Source organism: Oculina patagonica, chromosome 10 (assembly GCF_052425735.1).
Source record: "Oculina patagonica isolate OP01 chromosome 10, crgOcupat, whole genome shotgun sequence".
Classification (NCBI taxonomy): Eukaryota; Metazoa; Cnidaria; class Anthozoa; order Scleractinia; family Oculinidae; genus Oculina; species Oculina patagonica.
In genome coordinates, this window is record NC_135767.1 from 4,507,436 (window position 1) to 4,524,162 (window position 16,727).

Consider the following 16,727-nt stretch of genomic DNA (forward strand, 5'->3'; position numbering starts at 1 on the left):
AAAGAAACTTTTCTTGTGATAAGCACAGCCTGATCTTATATAAGGTGTCATGTTTTGGATCAGATCTGCAATAATGTAGGGGGGTTTAAGGGGGGTTTCACTTATTAGTGCATAAGGTGGGGGGGGGGGTCGTTAAAATCACTTGGATTGGCTTCCAAATATTACCCAACCCCGGCCCCCTTTCTTGGTAGGCAAAAATGGTACATCCCTCCAGTCATTTAGGCTGTTTTTTGTTCATTTATTTTTTGCCCATAATTTGCTGTAACCCCCCATTTAGCTTCCCAAAGTAATGTCCCCCCCCCCCACAATCTTGCCCCACCTGCACTTATGAATGAAAGCCCCCTATGGGGTTTTGAGAGGCGTGCTGCACACCCCTACTCAAATTCTTCAGGAGTACCCCTCTGCCGATTTATAAACATTCAAAAAACACCCTTTTGAAACCCATGACTTGAGTATCTATGGCCTTTTGGTCGTCATATATTGCAAGGGTTTTATTATACTTATCAATTTTTGTTTTCATTTTAGCACTATCTTGACCCACCAAAGAAATTAAAAGAGACATTAAACAAGAAAGGAATTCCTCAGTCAAAGTTTCATACCATAAAACATGGTGAAATTAAAGTTGTTACAAAGGACAAGGAAAGCAAGATTAAAGGACCCTCAAGAGAAGCACCCTAAAAGCACTTTATGGCATTATTGATACTTTGAATTGTAGTCTTAAAACTGCACAAAGAACTCCCCAGTAGCTTTAAACAACATTATCTCGTTTAACCCTTTTTAACCACTGCAAGAAAGACCGCTGAGCTTTGCGAAAAAAATAATCTGTATTGATAAGATTGCGGCAAGCTGTACAAAATTGAGTTTCCTGTTTATATAGGCCCCACCACCACCCCGCCTCCCACTCCCGTCCCCAGAGCCCCTTGTCCCTCTTAGCCGGCTGAGACTTGCGCATGAGGAAAAAGTGGCTCTAGGGACACTTGATTTGATTCGCTAGATTTTTAACAAAGAGAATTTAAAACTTACCAATACAGTCTGTCCTCTATTAAGCGGCCACCCTCAGGACTTTGAAAAGTAGCCGCTTAATAGAGGTACAATATAAATTGGATAGGAATGGCAGTAAACATGATTTTATTGACTCTATATAGCAAAATGCTGTTAAAAAGTGAACATATATGAAGATTAATCCAAAATTCATTGTAACAAAACATCAAGTGCATTCCCAGCCCACTTCCTGACACAGAGGGCACGTAGTTGAAATGTACAGTATTAGTATAGTGGGTTAGTACCAAATTTTGCGGAAATGGTTACACACTGGACAAAAGCACCAAACTTGGTATACGAAGACCTTTGAACATAAAATTTCCAAAAATCCAATGCTCCAAAAAAATCGTCTCACTTGGAGGGCGAAAGTGACGTCATTTTGTACGTCAGACAGGTATTTTTGGTTGTTTTGTGTAATATGACAATGATTGGAATTTAGAATAGAGGTATCAAATACAGCAGTTTACTGACAAATAAATCGGGACTTTGGAAAGTGGCCGCTTAATGGAGGGTGGCCGATTAATAGGTGGCCGCTTAATAGAGGTCGGACTGTCTAATCAAATCAACCGTAGAAAATCCCTTATAACAAAGAGATTTTAAAACGGTTGATTTGAATTGCTATTAGTATATTCAAATTCCCTTTGTTCAATATCTGGCCATTCAAAACGTGTGTCCTCAGAACCACTTGTTCCTCGTGCTCCAGTCTCAGCTGGCTCAGAGGGACAAGCGGCTCTGCGGACGAGAACGAGGGACTTCGCCAATAAGGTCCTGGAAACGAGTTTGAACGCCAATGTATATTTCCGAGGCATCAAAAACAATGGCTTTGCCTTTGCATTGATTTTATCTTTATTCATTATACCAAACAGTTCAAGACAAAGTAAAAAATGAACCTAACAACTCACGATTTTTTTATCCTTAAAGAGACCGTCGCTTGAAAGTAATAAGTTCACTGAATATTTACAATGACCTGACCACAAACATTTTTTATCCGTAAGGGAGCGATTCATAAAAATAGCAACAAAATCCACTCTACTTACAACTGGTCCCAGGCCGCAAAGCTATCTAACTCATTTCTTAATCTATGATGACCGCTAGTATAAGGTCCTGTTATCAAAGCAACGTTTGAATAGCTTTTTAAGAAAGCTATAGTGGATTTAAACCAATACCCACACTTGTTACACTACATCTGTATATAGTCTACGTAAACTGTGGTTTACCAACAGTTTATTTATTTTATAATGATTTATATTAGCCACCCCCCCCCCCCCGGTGAAGGTTTACAGAGTCTGATATTAACCTCCGTTCTAGGTTTTTCTATAAATAAAACATGCATTAAACTACCTCTTGAAATGATGTGACTAGCAATATTTACAAATTGTCAACTTGCAAAAGTGTTAAAGAAATATATATTTTACAACAACTGTCAGATTCGCTCGTAGTTTCATCTAAGGTTTGAAATTTTTTTGCAGGTGGCATTTCTGTGGACTATAGGCGCGTGTAGACCATGAAAAAAATGTGGTCGATTTGCAAGCCAAAAATTAAGTTATGTTGTAAGAAAGGGAGGCGTTTACCGATTGTTGTCCGTGTGTCTCAAAATTGGCCAATCTGAGCGTTTTGAAAGTTTTTGCATTTATGAGTACAGTGGAATCCCGTCTTTTAACCATCCGGGACTTAGATTGGGGCGGTACGGGATTGGAGTGGAGTGATTGGAGTGAGCCTGTAGTTTTTGTATGCAGGAAGCCATGCTGATGTACAACTTTCGGAGTAACCTTTACTACAAACTTGTAATTTGAGTACCTAGTACGACGCATACAAAATTTTGTAAAGTAATATAAATCACATCACCATGATATAAATTGGATAAAACATTCATCATCTATTACATATAAATGCAAACAACTAAATAAAAGAACTGTTTCTCAAGTACAATACACCGTACACACAAGTTTCAGAGCATTGAGAGTTCTGTGCAATTTGCTCCTTTAGTATCCTTGTTCCAGTGTAACTTTGTTCTGTTACACAGTTCCAACATTACAAAGTTTTGGTCCAAAGTTCTGATACTGTTTCAGACACAGTGCCGCAGCAAAGGTAAAATAAGTGGGGGGGGGGCACACGAGCGCCGGAGGCGCGAGCCGCTAGGGGGGGTCTGGGGGCATGCCCCCTCAGAAAAGTTTGAAATCTAGAAGCTTGGAAATGCTATTTCCAGCGTTCTTCAAGAGCTATTTGTGATTTTAGTCCATGAGCCAAGACCCCAAAAATGGATTTTCGTAGCACCCCCCTTAATACCTAGTAAAATTGGTATCAAATTAGAGCTTCAGGACTAAATTTTTTAAAACTATTTGTTACCAGGATGGTAACTGGTGCATAAGGGAGATAGGGCAAGGTTTTTTCGAGGGGGTGGTAGGGATGCTTTTCACTTTGTAAATACAAGTGATGCAAAAACTGCTACAACTCACTAAATACTCGCCCAAAAATAATTAAATCTTTTACAAATATGCTTTAAATTAGTATTTTGTCATATTTCACACTTTTTATGATTCTGTAACCAGCCTTTTGCACCCGTTGCCATGGAAACCATGAATTTATCTTATTGCAACTGTATTTTATTAACTACAAATTCTGTTTCCCATGATTACAACCCAGTTATTACGAAAAAAAATATTTTTTTTTGTTTTCTCCTTGTAATTGCATTTGTTTTTTTGTACAACAATGTCAAAACTTTGTTCCATCATGCATTTACTAAGCACAAGGCAGGGTCCTTCATCTTTGAAATTTGATGAACTTACCCAAGGTAAGGTCCAACTAAGGTTACACTCAAGCTAGAGAAGCCAAAAAAATCTTTCAAAATACGTTAAGGTGAGTCTCTAAATAACTGCGTGTTGCTCTGTTATTCAGCAATACATTTTCTCGATAACTATTCTCGGCATCACTTAATGTTGAAAAAAATAAAGGATATTCCAACAAACATATTTGAAATTTCAGTGTTTTACAACAACAAGAAATAGACAACACCGATATTTGTCTGAAAAAGGATTTAACTACATACCAAAGTTTGTTTTAGCCATGGCCTGAGTCCAGTGCTTAACTACTTGTCTTCATCCTCGTCGTTGTCATCAACATCGTCATCTCCATCTTTATGGTCTGTTGCACTGTTCATGCAGTCTTCAGAGCAAGTACAAGCTTCTGTGCAAGGCAAGCCATTACCGACACATGAACATCGCCTCGTTTGGCAATTGCCGCGGCACCCACAGCAAACTAATTCCATCACAGCCTGAGGAGCTGGCGCCAGGTCTGTGCAAACGATCTCAAGGCGTCCTTCTTTCAGTTGCCATCCATGATTTAGCGGTTCTTGTTCAATTCTTGGCTGTAATGCTCTCTTTCAGAGAAAAGCTTGGTAGTTAGCTCGCTTTAGGTGGTAGTGGAGAGCAGCGCTTGTTGGCGGGAGTTGGTGAGATTGCACGTTTTTTCCTTTGCAGAACATTTTGTAACGTAGGTCATTGACCAGCTTGCAGAGTTTATCGTTGTATAACCTGCAAACCACCTCTTCTAATCTGGTTATGCTGTGTGCGCTCAGGGGAAGGCTCTCTCCAAGGACTCCAACACTGTCGCTTATGACTTGGTTATCTCTTACCATTTCAAACGCCTTTTTCTTGCCCCTGCCTGCAAATGAACTCACAGCGTCATAACCTGTTAACGCATGCAAACCAGGGAGGACTCGGCATACCCCGGGGCCCAGCTTCTCACACAGTTGGGGAACGCTTGTTAAGCGTGATCTGTTTCTTGTTCCACTTATTAAAGTCAGTGTGGCAGGAATGGCTGATTGGTGGTGGCACGCCAACACTTCAACATCTGTATCCGAGGAGACTATGGCGACCCTTTGATGTTCATGTGAAGATGCGTGGGACGCATGGAGAAACATCCGTGTATCAGCTTCCTCTTGTTGCAAAATATTTTAAAAATGTCTCACAAACACCAGGATGCAGCGCACAAAATTTACTCTCTTATTTTTTCGTCTTAGTGGCGGAACAGCAAGCTTTGGTCGTTTATGGGACCATATCACTTTCGAGTCTTGTGCAAGAAAAAGTGAAATAAGATTTGCTAAGTAGCGCACGTCACGTCTTAACAACTTACCTTATGCGTACGTATTGCGCGATTGTAGTGGCGGCCTTCTAGCACCGCCGAGACAGCTCCTGATCCAACAATTCCACTTTCCGTCAGGATGTCTCCAAGACCTGCGTCTCCAAATCGCTTACCGATCGCCGCCAAGAAAGAGCAAATTGTGTGGAAAGAGCCCAATTTAACAACGATGCGCTGAAATGTTTCTTGGTTTTGCCAGATGACTTCAAGAGCTTTAGCGTAAATAGCCTGATCAAGGACAATGATAACATTTTGCTGGCCAAGCTGATCAGCAATTCGCAATGATCTCTGAAGGAGATCGTACACTGTTGGCATCTCAGTAGGGCTTGCATCAATAACTTGGCAGTAGCCTATGGAACTTTCACGAGGAACATCTTTCTGCTTGAGTTTAATGTTGAAACCTGTCCATGCTGGGATCACTTGGCTTTGATCACTGGCTAATGTGAAGAGACTGTCATCAATGGGTTGTCGGCACAACATCCATCCAAAGTCGATTGATCTTGCATATGCACCAGTATCGGGATTAGTCGTGATCACCTCTTGCACACCAATGTGAAATTGACTGGGGCCTTGTCGGGGACCGGAGTGGAAGGGCAGTACATCTGTAGGGATGTATGTCAAGGTGCGACTCCGCTTAGGACGAGACTCGTTGGCAGCCATTTCAGTGGGTGGCGCGCAAGTAAGGGACTTTCTCTGGATCACTATTCCATTCGTGCAATGGGTAGTCCCCTTCCCTAAAGAAAGAGTCCATGATTTAATAACAAACAAAGAAACAGATAGTGTAGTTTTGTGTGTACTGTAGAAAGGTATCTGTAATATAAAGGTATACTGGTGAAATAAGTTAACTTTATGTTGAGAGAAACAATTTCAACTGAAAATAAAAAAGCTGTAGAAATTTTCGGGCAAAACATTAAAGCGTACCTGACAATGTCTCTTCTAGCAGGTCATTGTTATCCCAGCAAAACACCGCGGGCACTCCTATACTGCATGAACTAGGTACTCCGATCCCATCATGTTCCCTTTCTATCTCCTTTTCAGCCAGTGCAGTCTCAAGTTCCTCGATTTGGGAGTAGGAAAGGGCATGACCAAACCTGTTCAGTATTGTTAGAAGTTCAGCATTACCCGTCAGGCTTTTGACAGTTAAAGGTAAAGTAACATGTCTAGGCGTCTTGATACGACCGCGACTTACACAATGAATCAGATCTTGTGCCAGTGAAAGGACTATTCGGTGAGCGTCTGCTGAGACTCCACACACTCTCTTGTTACAATATTCGATATCGGAAGAGCAAATCCAGGCTAACATATTGTACAACATATCAGGTACTATGGTGTCACTGCAGTCTAGATCATCTTCAGTGGGTGGCCATGACATAACTGGTTTCATTTCCGTCAACAAACTCCGAATCATCTTAGCTGCATGATAGACGTGAAGATACTTTTCATTTTCTTTAGCTTCTGGAATTTCTTCTGTCCCGTCCTCATCTTTCCATTGCTCGCCACTCGTATTTACAATGGTTTCTACGACTTCTCCAGTTGTCACGAGGGAACTGTAAACTATCTCTGCTTGGGATCGATCCTGAGGCTGGTGGTACGAGAGTTTGTTCCCAAAAGACTTGATCAAACGGTTCTTCAACTTTGAGGACCTGTAACTGGGTGCAGTCACTCCTTCTTCGGATAACTTACTGACGAAACGTTCTAGCAACTCTGACATCTTCACGGCTTTTTCCTCCTTGAGGACTGCATCTTTAACAAATTCTCTAATGCTGCCGAACGCTCTGATATAGCTTTGGCTAGCTATGTCCTCGTCTTCGCAATTTTTCTCTTCCAATTTTGCAAGGGCTCCTGGTCGCACATATTGACTGTAACAGGATTTGTGATACTTTATTCCAATTGAAATTGTGTCTTTGCCTTGTAATTGCAATAAAAGGCGTCTGTCATCCCGAATCTCAGCGGCCTTAAGTAGGGATGCACTCCCAGTGGCTGTCTTGTTTAAACTTGAGGGTTCTCTTGATCTTGCCCCTTTATTCTTTGTTAGCTTCGTTTTGTCTTGTTGACAAATAGCGCATTTGTTTATGTCGAACGCATCAACCTGGGACCTTAACATACGTTTTGCTGGCGGAGGCTCGGTAATAGAATCATCATTATCTTCGACAGGGTCTTGGATGAGAATATGACGTTGCTTCTCAACGGCCCTTGCGACTTTGACCTTATCAGTGTATACTTGATAACATCGTCTGTGGTATTTGCCCCTTGGCCCTTCCTGCCAGAAACCGTTCAACTTGGACCATATATCATCTCTCCGTCTCTTTGCGCACGTTTGAAACGTAAGCCAGCTTTTTTCGGAAAAGTTAGTTAACGTTTCTGACTCATCTTCTATGTGACATAGACATTTATTCCAGTCTGGAGATTGACCTCCCTGACGTTTTCTTGGATGCGATGGTTGAACGGAGGAACAAGGTTGTTTCTCTGCCATTGCTTGACCGTTACATCATCCATGGGAATAAAAAACCTAATTGTATAAATCACAAGAGGTAATTTTCTACTTTTCAAATCATTAGATTTAAATTCCTTAAACAAATACAAGTTGCATGCTCATGTAACATTATTCGATTTTTCTCTTTCAAATCTCATTATCAATACAGATGGTATTGGTTCGTTCTAAGTTCTTAAAATTTTGTTTAAAAAAAACAAGTTTATGTCAATTGGTCCATAAAAATATTTAATCTACACTAGAAACCGATTAAAAGATAATAGGAAGCTTCGTTTGCAAAAAAAAAAAAACATTTCTTACCTTCTGCTGATTCAGCAAATTTCCAAGATGGCGGACCCTGCCATGTGGTTCCTAAGTGCATGATGGGACAAGGGCTCGAAATGCATTGTGGTAGCAACCAGCTAATGCGATTTCAATGGGAATACACAAAAAATGGATTTTTTCATGAGAATTGGGTTATTAACGTAAGAATACGACATTTGTAATCAAGGAAATATCCGAAATGGTGTTTATTTACCGTTTCCATGACAACGGCCAAAAATGCTGGTCAAAATATCATGAAAAGTTTGAAATTTGACAAAATACTAATTTTAAGTGTATTTGTCAAAAAAATTAGCAACTTTGGGCGTGTATTTCGCTATTTTTATTAGACATTTGACATCACTTGTCTTTACAGAGCAAAACCTAGCTCCACTCTACCCCCGTAAAAAACATGCCCTTTCTCCCTTATGCACCACTTATCGTCCTGGTAACAAGTGGATCGAGAAAATTCAGACCTTCAGCTTTAATTTGATACCAATTTCACTAGGTATCAAGGGGGGTGCTACGAAAACCTATTTTTAGGCTCCTTTTGAAATTTGGCTCATGGACTATTTACGCATATCGCGAATTATTTACTTCCTACACTGTCTCAGCAAACCACTGAAGAGAGTATAACACTTGCAACGTCAATTATAAAATAGACTAGTAATAATCAGAGACTAGGGGAGTGCGTTCGACCCAAGATAGGTACCCAAGATAAGGCTAGCAAACGTAATCCGAGTTACACGACTGTTTATATCGTCATACAAATTTAAATTTAAATTTGTTAGTGATGCGGTCAAGTGATGTTGGATGCGGGCGCGCATCCAACATCACTTAAAACTATCAGAGAAACAATCTCAATCCAACAGTGCACGAGGCAGCACAGCAATCTTTTTACTACTGTTAAAAGGAGGACTGCCGAAACGTTTATTTTTCAGCACAATTTACAGGGCAAACTCGCAAACGCAAACCGAAGAAGATCGTCAGAACGAATCAACCTCGTTCCCAGGGTCTCTCGCAAAGAAACTGCGACGTCATTAATTAGCCAACCTGCCACATACCAAGATACATATAGCCTGCAGAACAGGCGGTTTATTTTTTGCGGGGTTATTATTGCTTTCTAATGTCTAATCACATGAGATCGAGGCCAACTTGCCACATACCGACATACATAATACCACACATAAAACCACTTTCGCTTGTGCGTTCACAGGACAACCACGGGACCACAGGCCACCGCAAGATTAGGATGCGTTCTCCTGCCGTCGAACGCAAAAACCGACTGTCTATGTATCTTGAAACCAGCAAATTTTTCACCTTTCAGAGTCATCATAGTACGTTCTGGTCTTAATTTCTGGTTTGTTTTAGTTTTTGGCCGTTTAACATTGTTGTGCATCAACCTACGTACGTTAAAAAAATGAAAAGAAGTACAAATGTTATTGTTTCAAACCTCTCGGGAGATAAAATTTTATTTTCAACATTTTATACACGTCTGTTTTTCCTTTTTGGGAAAAAACTGGGGGGGGGGGGCACGGGCCCCCCCGGCCCCTCCCCTTGCTACGGCACTGAGACAAATGGACAGTCTAGTAATACGATACACGTTTGCGCACTTCAGGTCACCCAAGCCCAGGGGTACATTACTCAAACGTCTTGTTTTCCGTAAGAAGTTGCGACATCAACATGCTCAGGTCCGAGCCTTTTCTGACGAATGGCTAATGCACGTTCATGGTACTCTCTTGCCTGCTCCAGGTCACCCAGGTCACTGTATACAGTACCCAAATCCTCGTAAGTATCTGCGACATCAGCATGCTCAGGTCCGAGCCTTCTCAGATAAATGGCCAGTGTACGTTCATAATACTCTTTTGCCTGCTCCTGATCACCCAGCTTGCTATAGACAGCACCCAGGTTACTGTAAGTATCGGCGACATCAATATGCTCATGTCCGAGCCTGTTCAGATAAATGGCCAGTGCACATTCAAGATACTCTTTTGCCTGCTCCAGGTCACCCAGGCTGCTGTATACAGTACCCAGATTCCTGTAAGTACGTGCGACATCAACATGCTCAGGCCCGCGACTTTTCAGATAAATGGCCAGTGCACGTTCAAGATACTCTTGTGCCTGCTTTAGATCACACAGGTCCATGCATACGACACCCATATTACTGTAAGAAAGGGCAACATCAACATGTTGAGGTCCGAGCCTTTTCAGATAAATGGCCAGTGAACATTCAAGATACTCCTTTGCTTGCGCCAGGTCGCCCAGCTTGCCGTATATAGTACCCAGATTACTGTAAGTAATGGCGACTTCAACATGCTCAGGTCCGAGCCTTTTCAGATTAATGGACAGTGTATGTTCAAGATACTCTTTTGCTTGTTCCAGGTCACCCAGCTTGCCGTATACAGTACCCAGATTACTGTAAGTAAGGGCGACATCAACATGCTCAGGTCCAAGCCTTTTCAGACGAATGGCCAGTGCTCGTTCATGATACTCTTTTGCCTGCTCCAGGTCACCTAGCTTTTTGTGTACAGTACCCACATTACTGTAAGTACAGGCGACATCAATATGCTCAGGTCCGAACCTTTCCAGATGAATGGCCAGTGCACGTCCATGGTACTCTTTTGCCCGCTCCAGGTCACCCAGGTCGCTGTATATGACACCCAGATTACTGTAAATACGGGCGACATCAATATGCTCAGGTCCAAGCCTTTTCATGAGGATGGCCAGCTGATATTCCCAGTGCTTCTTCGCCTCATGAAAATTACCCAGGGCTCGATGGATGATGCCTACGTAACTGTGGGCGTTCGCCAGATCTACGTCATTGAATACGTCACCACGCTGAATGAATTCTAACGCTAGCTCAAAGTACTTCTTTGCTGTGTCGAATGCACAATCGCTTCTGCACATTTTTCCCAGTGTTTGAAAGTAACGCGGGTAATCCTGGACATCTATTGCACTGCTCTGGACGGCTTGATGTATGTCTTGTTTACAAGACTGTTTTTCAATTGCGTTAATCAAGGCTGTTAGATGGGGAACAATGTGTTTGCTTTTAACAGGACAATCTAAGTGGGGATCCTCATTTTGTAGGTCCACGTATTGATTGAACGATCTGACGGCCCCATGTGTGGCTTCAAGAAGTTTATCTGCCTGACAATCTTTCATTACAGTGTTGACAACATCGTGCACAACCTGATGTTCTCGAATGTAGACGCCACTCTCCTCTTCTTGAAATAACAGCAGTGAACATCGTCTGATCTTCATACTTATCATCTCTTCATCTTGAATTTCTTTATCTTCGTTCTGAATGTAATTGATAACGATTTCTAAACTTAACGGTTGTGGCGTACAGAGCGAGAGCAAACTGAACGTGTGATGTATAATTTTGTCGGATTTCATCACCTTTTCTACAGCTAACGTTGTTGCTGCTGTCATGGAACTAGGGTAGCTTGGGTTGGTCTCGGTAAGAATGGTCTCAGTGGTACCTCGCTGGCCTTTTTCCAGTTTCTTCAGGTAGTCTTTCCAGCCAAAAGTTAGTTTGTTCTGCCGAACCTCTCTGACATAGGAAGCGGCGCTTGCTAAGGCAAGAGGTTGGAAGTCTAATGCGTGTGCAACTTTATATTCCAACTCGCTGTCTGTGATACCAGAAAGCGTTGCCAATAAATTACTGGCATCGTTAGGCTCCATGCCTTTGCTTACTGAGATATGTTGAGTGAAAGAATTTGGTGGCGGGATGGACGTCATGTCTTGTGTTGTGATTAGCAATTGGCCCTTTGCCCACTGCTCATTTCCAGAATCCGGCAAATGGACATGTACGCGAGATATACTTGAAACGTTGTCTACCACCAGTAGCCAGGACGTGTAAAGATCGACTTTTGTGCTAATTAGCGTCTTGAGGTTGGTGATTTTCTCGTCTGTTGTCAAATCCTCTGCGTTACGGGTGTTTGTAACTGCATATTCTGGACACTTCAGATGACGAGCGAAGGAGGCGTACGATTCCAGAAGTGTATCTGGGCTTTCAGCATTTACCGTCATTACAAATGAAGTAGTGGACGGAATTTCTTTAACTTCATCAAAGAATCGCTTGGCTACAAGGCCGGCCAGCTGAGATTTTCCACTTCCAGGATTCCCTGACAAGTACAGGTAGTTTGATCTGCTTTCGTTGGCGCTGTTAAGCTGTTTTAGCTGTCGCGTAATTTCAGCCACCTGACAGTCGCGACCTGAGACGTCGTGTGAAGGTTTAGGAGGGAGAATACAAAAGGAGGAAATTTCATTGTGCAGCTGATCTTCAAGCACCTGTCGTTGCTCTTCTTTTTCTTGAAGTTCTTTTCCTTTTTCTTGAAGTTCTGTCTTTTTTTCTTGAAGATCTTTCTCTTTTTCTTGAACTTCCTGTTTAAGGTCATCAACCTTTTTAAGGACATTTCTTAACTTTTCCGTGGGAAAAGTTATTTGATTTCTGATTTCTTGAATCTGCAAAGTGGAGAGACCAAGAGCTTGAAATGCAGCATGAACTTTGTTAATGGCAGTTTGGAAGTCTGGGTCTGAAAGATGGCCTTTTGGCATGTGAGCAAACTCTTCATTCCGAAACCTTCTAAGATCATCTACACTTGATTTGACCACTGGATTGAGACTGTGGATACAATCAGAGTAAAGGATGGCGTAAAACAGCATGGTACAATCCCATTCAGCTCTGTCTCCGTTGATCATGGTAGCTAGGATGTGGGCATTTCTTCTCTGGTTCCGGGGAGACTCCCCATTGTAGAAGTCCATTCCATTCTGAGGCTCATCTTTCCACTCTCCTAATGTTGTCTTGTAGCGATTGTCCCATTCTTGTTTGAAGATTGATCTCAGTCCTTCGGTTAGTACATCAGTAGTGACGTAACAAATCCTGTAGTAGTTCAATTGTTCTTCCGTGTATTCCATTGCCACGACTTCATTCACCTTTGTTTTCGTTTGAGCCCTTTGTAAAACCAAACGAAAATTTGTCATTTGTTAATTGCAGTTCTTTTGGCTCGTTACGCTGGAAGATTGCGCGACGAATAGAACAAGATAGACTAGAACAATTTTCATCACTCGCCATCCTCTAGTTCTACTGAGTTCTACCAATCTTTTTTCTCATGCTAATTTTTTTTTATTTATCGCTCTGTTTAGGCCATCCCAATAAAATGTTTCGTTTCCCATCGCCCGACCGACCAATTTTTTTCGAAAAGTAAAAAAAAAATCCAGATTCACTAGTCAAAGAAGCAAGTACTTCAATTTACAAGCACGCGATCTTGTTTTATTAACAACAGTTGGTATGATGTGATGTCTTTGTCTTTAATATACATCGATACTACGTTATTAAAGACTATTTAGACATTTGATAAGGATAACGAACGAAAAGACCACGTTTTCGAGTTGACTTTGTAATCAGACTTTCTTACATAGCAGCCCGGCCTTCTCTCGCCAAACCCTTCAAGTGTTCATTCTTTTTTTTTTGCCCGACCGACCGACCCACCATCACAAGTGACGGGGCGATGGGAAACGAAACATTTTATTGGGATGGCCTTAAAAGACTCCTTTTACTGGACTCCTTTTACTGTCCTTTTCTTTAAAAATGTCATACGAGCCTTCGATCAAGTGAACACAAATGACCACAAATAGAGTTGAAACCCTCTATTTCAAATGATTTTTTAGTCCCCCCACACCACTCCCCTTGCTCGTCTGAATTATTTACTCCTCCGTTCTGTCTTTATATAAAAGCAACAATGGACTCAAGAGAAATCGATCCGTGAAGCGGCGAGGGAATACTAATAGATTTGCGCTAGTTGCGGATTTATGCTGATCTCTTATTAAAACTCTTCAAAAATTGATTTGTTTGTGTTCATATTACAATACTGACACGAAAAAAGCCTCTGTCTGTAAACAATACGCACTGATGCCTTCATGCATAATCACTTTATACAGTCTCGCTTCTCTTTCTCCCGTGATTTCCACAGCAAGGACTATTGTTCTGTCGAAAGTGCAGCGATTTCTCTCTGACAGGTGAGCGTTTTCGAGGTATAGTGAAATGACGAATCGATACTTATCGATGGAATTAAATTGGACTGTACTTTCAGTTCAATACACGCAATCATGAAGGACATTAAGTAATATTTATGCGTCTACGCCTGGGTCAGGGACGTGACGAAAATTTGTTTAGTTTACTGAAAAGAAAGAACTGACATACAATTACTTTATAAATCTACTTACTGTTTCAAACGTTTGAGGAGTAATTCAGCAAAGTTGCAACGCCAACCGAGGAACAGAAGTTATTAAATACCCGCCTCCAACCAGCAAGGAAGACAGTCAAGACAGGAACTCGAAAATAAAAGTACTGATCTCTCATGAATTGAAGCGTATGTTAATCACATGACTTGTCTATTTTTGAAAGCGTTGTCTCAAATCACAGATCAATCATCAATGTGCATCGACCCGTTACCAACCTTTTTTAAAACAATCCAAAGGTCTCTAAAGCTTGATTGCTTTATATTTTTGGACATAACAATTTTTGTTTTCATGTCTTTTGCGTTCCTATTTGACATGCCGCCAACCGGCCAGCTTCCCCGGGGGGGGGGGGGAACCAATAAAGTTGATAGACATATAGGTATGTGCCGCCCGATAGGGTATGGTTTTTTCCTTAAATAGGGTATCATTTTTGCTCCTTTTGGCAATGTGTTCCCGGTGTGATCCTTAGATAGGGTACCTAAATTCTATTAGCTAAAACTAGTAATAGTTCTCACTATAAAGCTACCCCCGCCTTTTTATAATTTGTTTTTACATCAATAGTCTAAGTGGATTAGTGGAGTCTTTTTTATAACTATTGATGCCGATGGACTGCACACCTAGCGCGCGGAAATAACACCCAGCGGAAATAACACATAACACATTATTCGTGGTGAGATCACTCAAGCTTATTTCCGGGCTTATAATATTCAACTTACAATAAATAATTTCCAGGCCAAAAAGCCTAAAAATTCCCAGAGTAACAAAATATGGCACATTCAAAGATTCGAAAAAACAATTTTTGATCCTTAATAACCCGAGAGTAATAACTATTTCACGGTCGAAAATAGCCTGCGTAGCTGGCGGGATTAGCGTGGAGTGAGATGAACGCGCGGGGCGAGAAAAATCGCGGGCGAAGCCCGCGTGCGTGAGCGACGAAGCCGCGATCGGCGAGCGGCATAGCCGCGAGGATCTCAACTCGACTTCTCCCCAATTCCCTCGCGGTTCCGTCTCTCCCGTTCGCCATAAAAAAAGCACTTGCACTCGGTCGCGAATCCCGCCAGCTACGCAGGCTAGGTCGAAAAGAGTCCTCGTATTCGGATATTCGTTTCTAGGAGAAAAAAGGTTGATCTTTTCGAAACAGCTATCGAACAACTGGAGCTGTCTAAAGCTGCGTTCACATTAGGCCGAAACATGGTTAGTCTGAGCACGAATGAAACATGTTTCGCCGTGGAAAGTGTTCACATCAGGCAGTGCATTGCGCGAATCATGATTGAAACATGATTAGTCTGATCATGATTGAAACTGCCTCACGAGGTAGTTTCAATCATGATCAGACTGAACAAGTTAAAAATGGCGGACATGCAGTGAGGAGGCGAGTGCTCAAAAGCTTCAAAATTGGGCTTTTTATGAGACCAAATGTTTATTTAAAATATGGGCTAATAAAACGATACAATATGAATTATCGGTGACGGATAGAAAGCAGAATATTTGGCAAAATATCGTCTCGAAAGTTTACGACGGCGGCTACAAGCGCGCAGCATTGCAGCATTGCAATTGAAAAACAAACTTCACAAAACAAAAATCTTCTGCTACCGCAAATTCGGGCAATACTGTCTTCTTGCTAAACGGTTGAAAGCCCTGCTTCATCGAAGGGCTAGAAAATAGACAGAAAGACAAAGATTTAATGAAAACTTTATTGTAATTTCGAGCTATATTTTTACGGTGAAGATTTATGCAAGAACCGTGAAGCGCATAAATTACACACCAGGCATGAAACGTGTTTGAAACTAACACCTAATGTGAACAATGCAATAACAAGCATGTTTAGGTGAAACATGTTCCGTTGAAACATGTTTATTCTAAACATGTTTCGGATTAAATGTGAACGCAGCTTAACTGTTTTAAATAAATGTTCTTGGCCTGGAAGCGAAAACCGCCACAGGCTTCGTCTTGACAACTGACTTGTCAAAGATGCGGCAGAATTTTCTCACCTCTTTTGATGAAAATGTTTCGCGAGTCTCAGCTCTCAATACCTCTTGTAAAATCTTTTTTACAATTAATCTCAGTTAATACTTACTTAAATATAATCTCTGGAGTGTGTTTCGCCAAGAACTGGCAAAACTCGGTAGTAGCTGGATAGTCTGTTTTTTTTTTTAAAACAGACTACTCAGTCACAATAAAAATTGTGACTGAGTCTTTCGGTCTGTTGTGATTCGTGTTTGACAAATCCGGTTGAACAAATGGGTCTTTCAATTCAGCGAACTTATCTTGAACAAGATACCCATCTAGCTTTGAATTGTAATTTTTTAGACGTTTGAGTAACAATTGAATTTTCTGTTCAGGTAATAGAAAAGCGATTTTATAAAGATTTGTGTCTTGCCGTGCGCGGTTAGCCGTTATTTGGGTCGTCACGGACGCTTCTCCTCCCCTTGAATAGGGTGTCATTTTTCGGTTTTGGGCCTTAAAAAGGGTATCAATATTCGCTTTCTTTATCCTTAAATAGGGTCAGGGTTTA

At 41.4% G+C, this 16,727-nt stretch overlaps 2 protein-coding genes across 4 annotated transcripts in view; one reads left to right on the forward strand and one right to left on the reverse strand.

Annotated features, from left to right (window-relative positions):
- The window catches only part of LOC144628327 (N-acyl-phosphatidylethanolamine-hydrolyzing phospholipase D-like), a 14,432-nt gene extending 13,683 nt beyond the window's left edge, over positions 1-749 (forward strand). For both annotated transcript variants that reach the window (XM_078486428.1, XM_078486429.1), the window contains exon 5: positions 526-749. In XM_078486428.1, coding sequence (XP_078342554.1) covers positions 526-678 — 153 coding nt within the window. In that variant the 3' untranslated portion in view covers positions 679-749. The remainder of the gene's footprint in view (positions 1-525) is intronic.
- Positions 750-1,869: 1,120 nt separating this feature from the next.
- LOC144628279 (uncharacterized) lies at positions 1,870-14,298 on the reverse strand. 2 transcript variants are annotated; one of them, XM_078486353.1, is made up of 3 exons: positions 14,198-14,298; positions 9,534-12,926; positions 1,870-3,101 (listed from the first exon to the last, which is right to left on the reverse strand). In XM_078486353.1, the coding sequence occupies exon 2, from the start codon at positions 12,887-12,889 to the stop codon at positions 9,614-9,616; it is 3,276 nt and encodes a 1,091-aa protein (XP_078342479.1). In that variant the 5' UTR covers positions 12,890-12,926; positions 14,198-14,298; the 3' UTR covers positions 1,870-3,101; positions 9,534-9,613. The 2 variants fall into 2 exon arrangements, with proteins under 2 accessions (XP_078342479.1, XP_078342478.1); XM_078486352.1 differs by lacking the exon at positions 14,198-14,298 and having other exon boundaries at positions 9,534-12,959.
- Between the last annotated feature and the right edge of the window lie 2,429 nt (positions 14,299-16,727).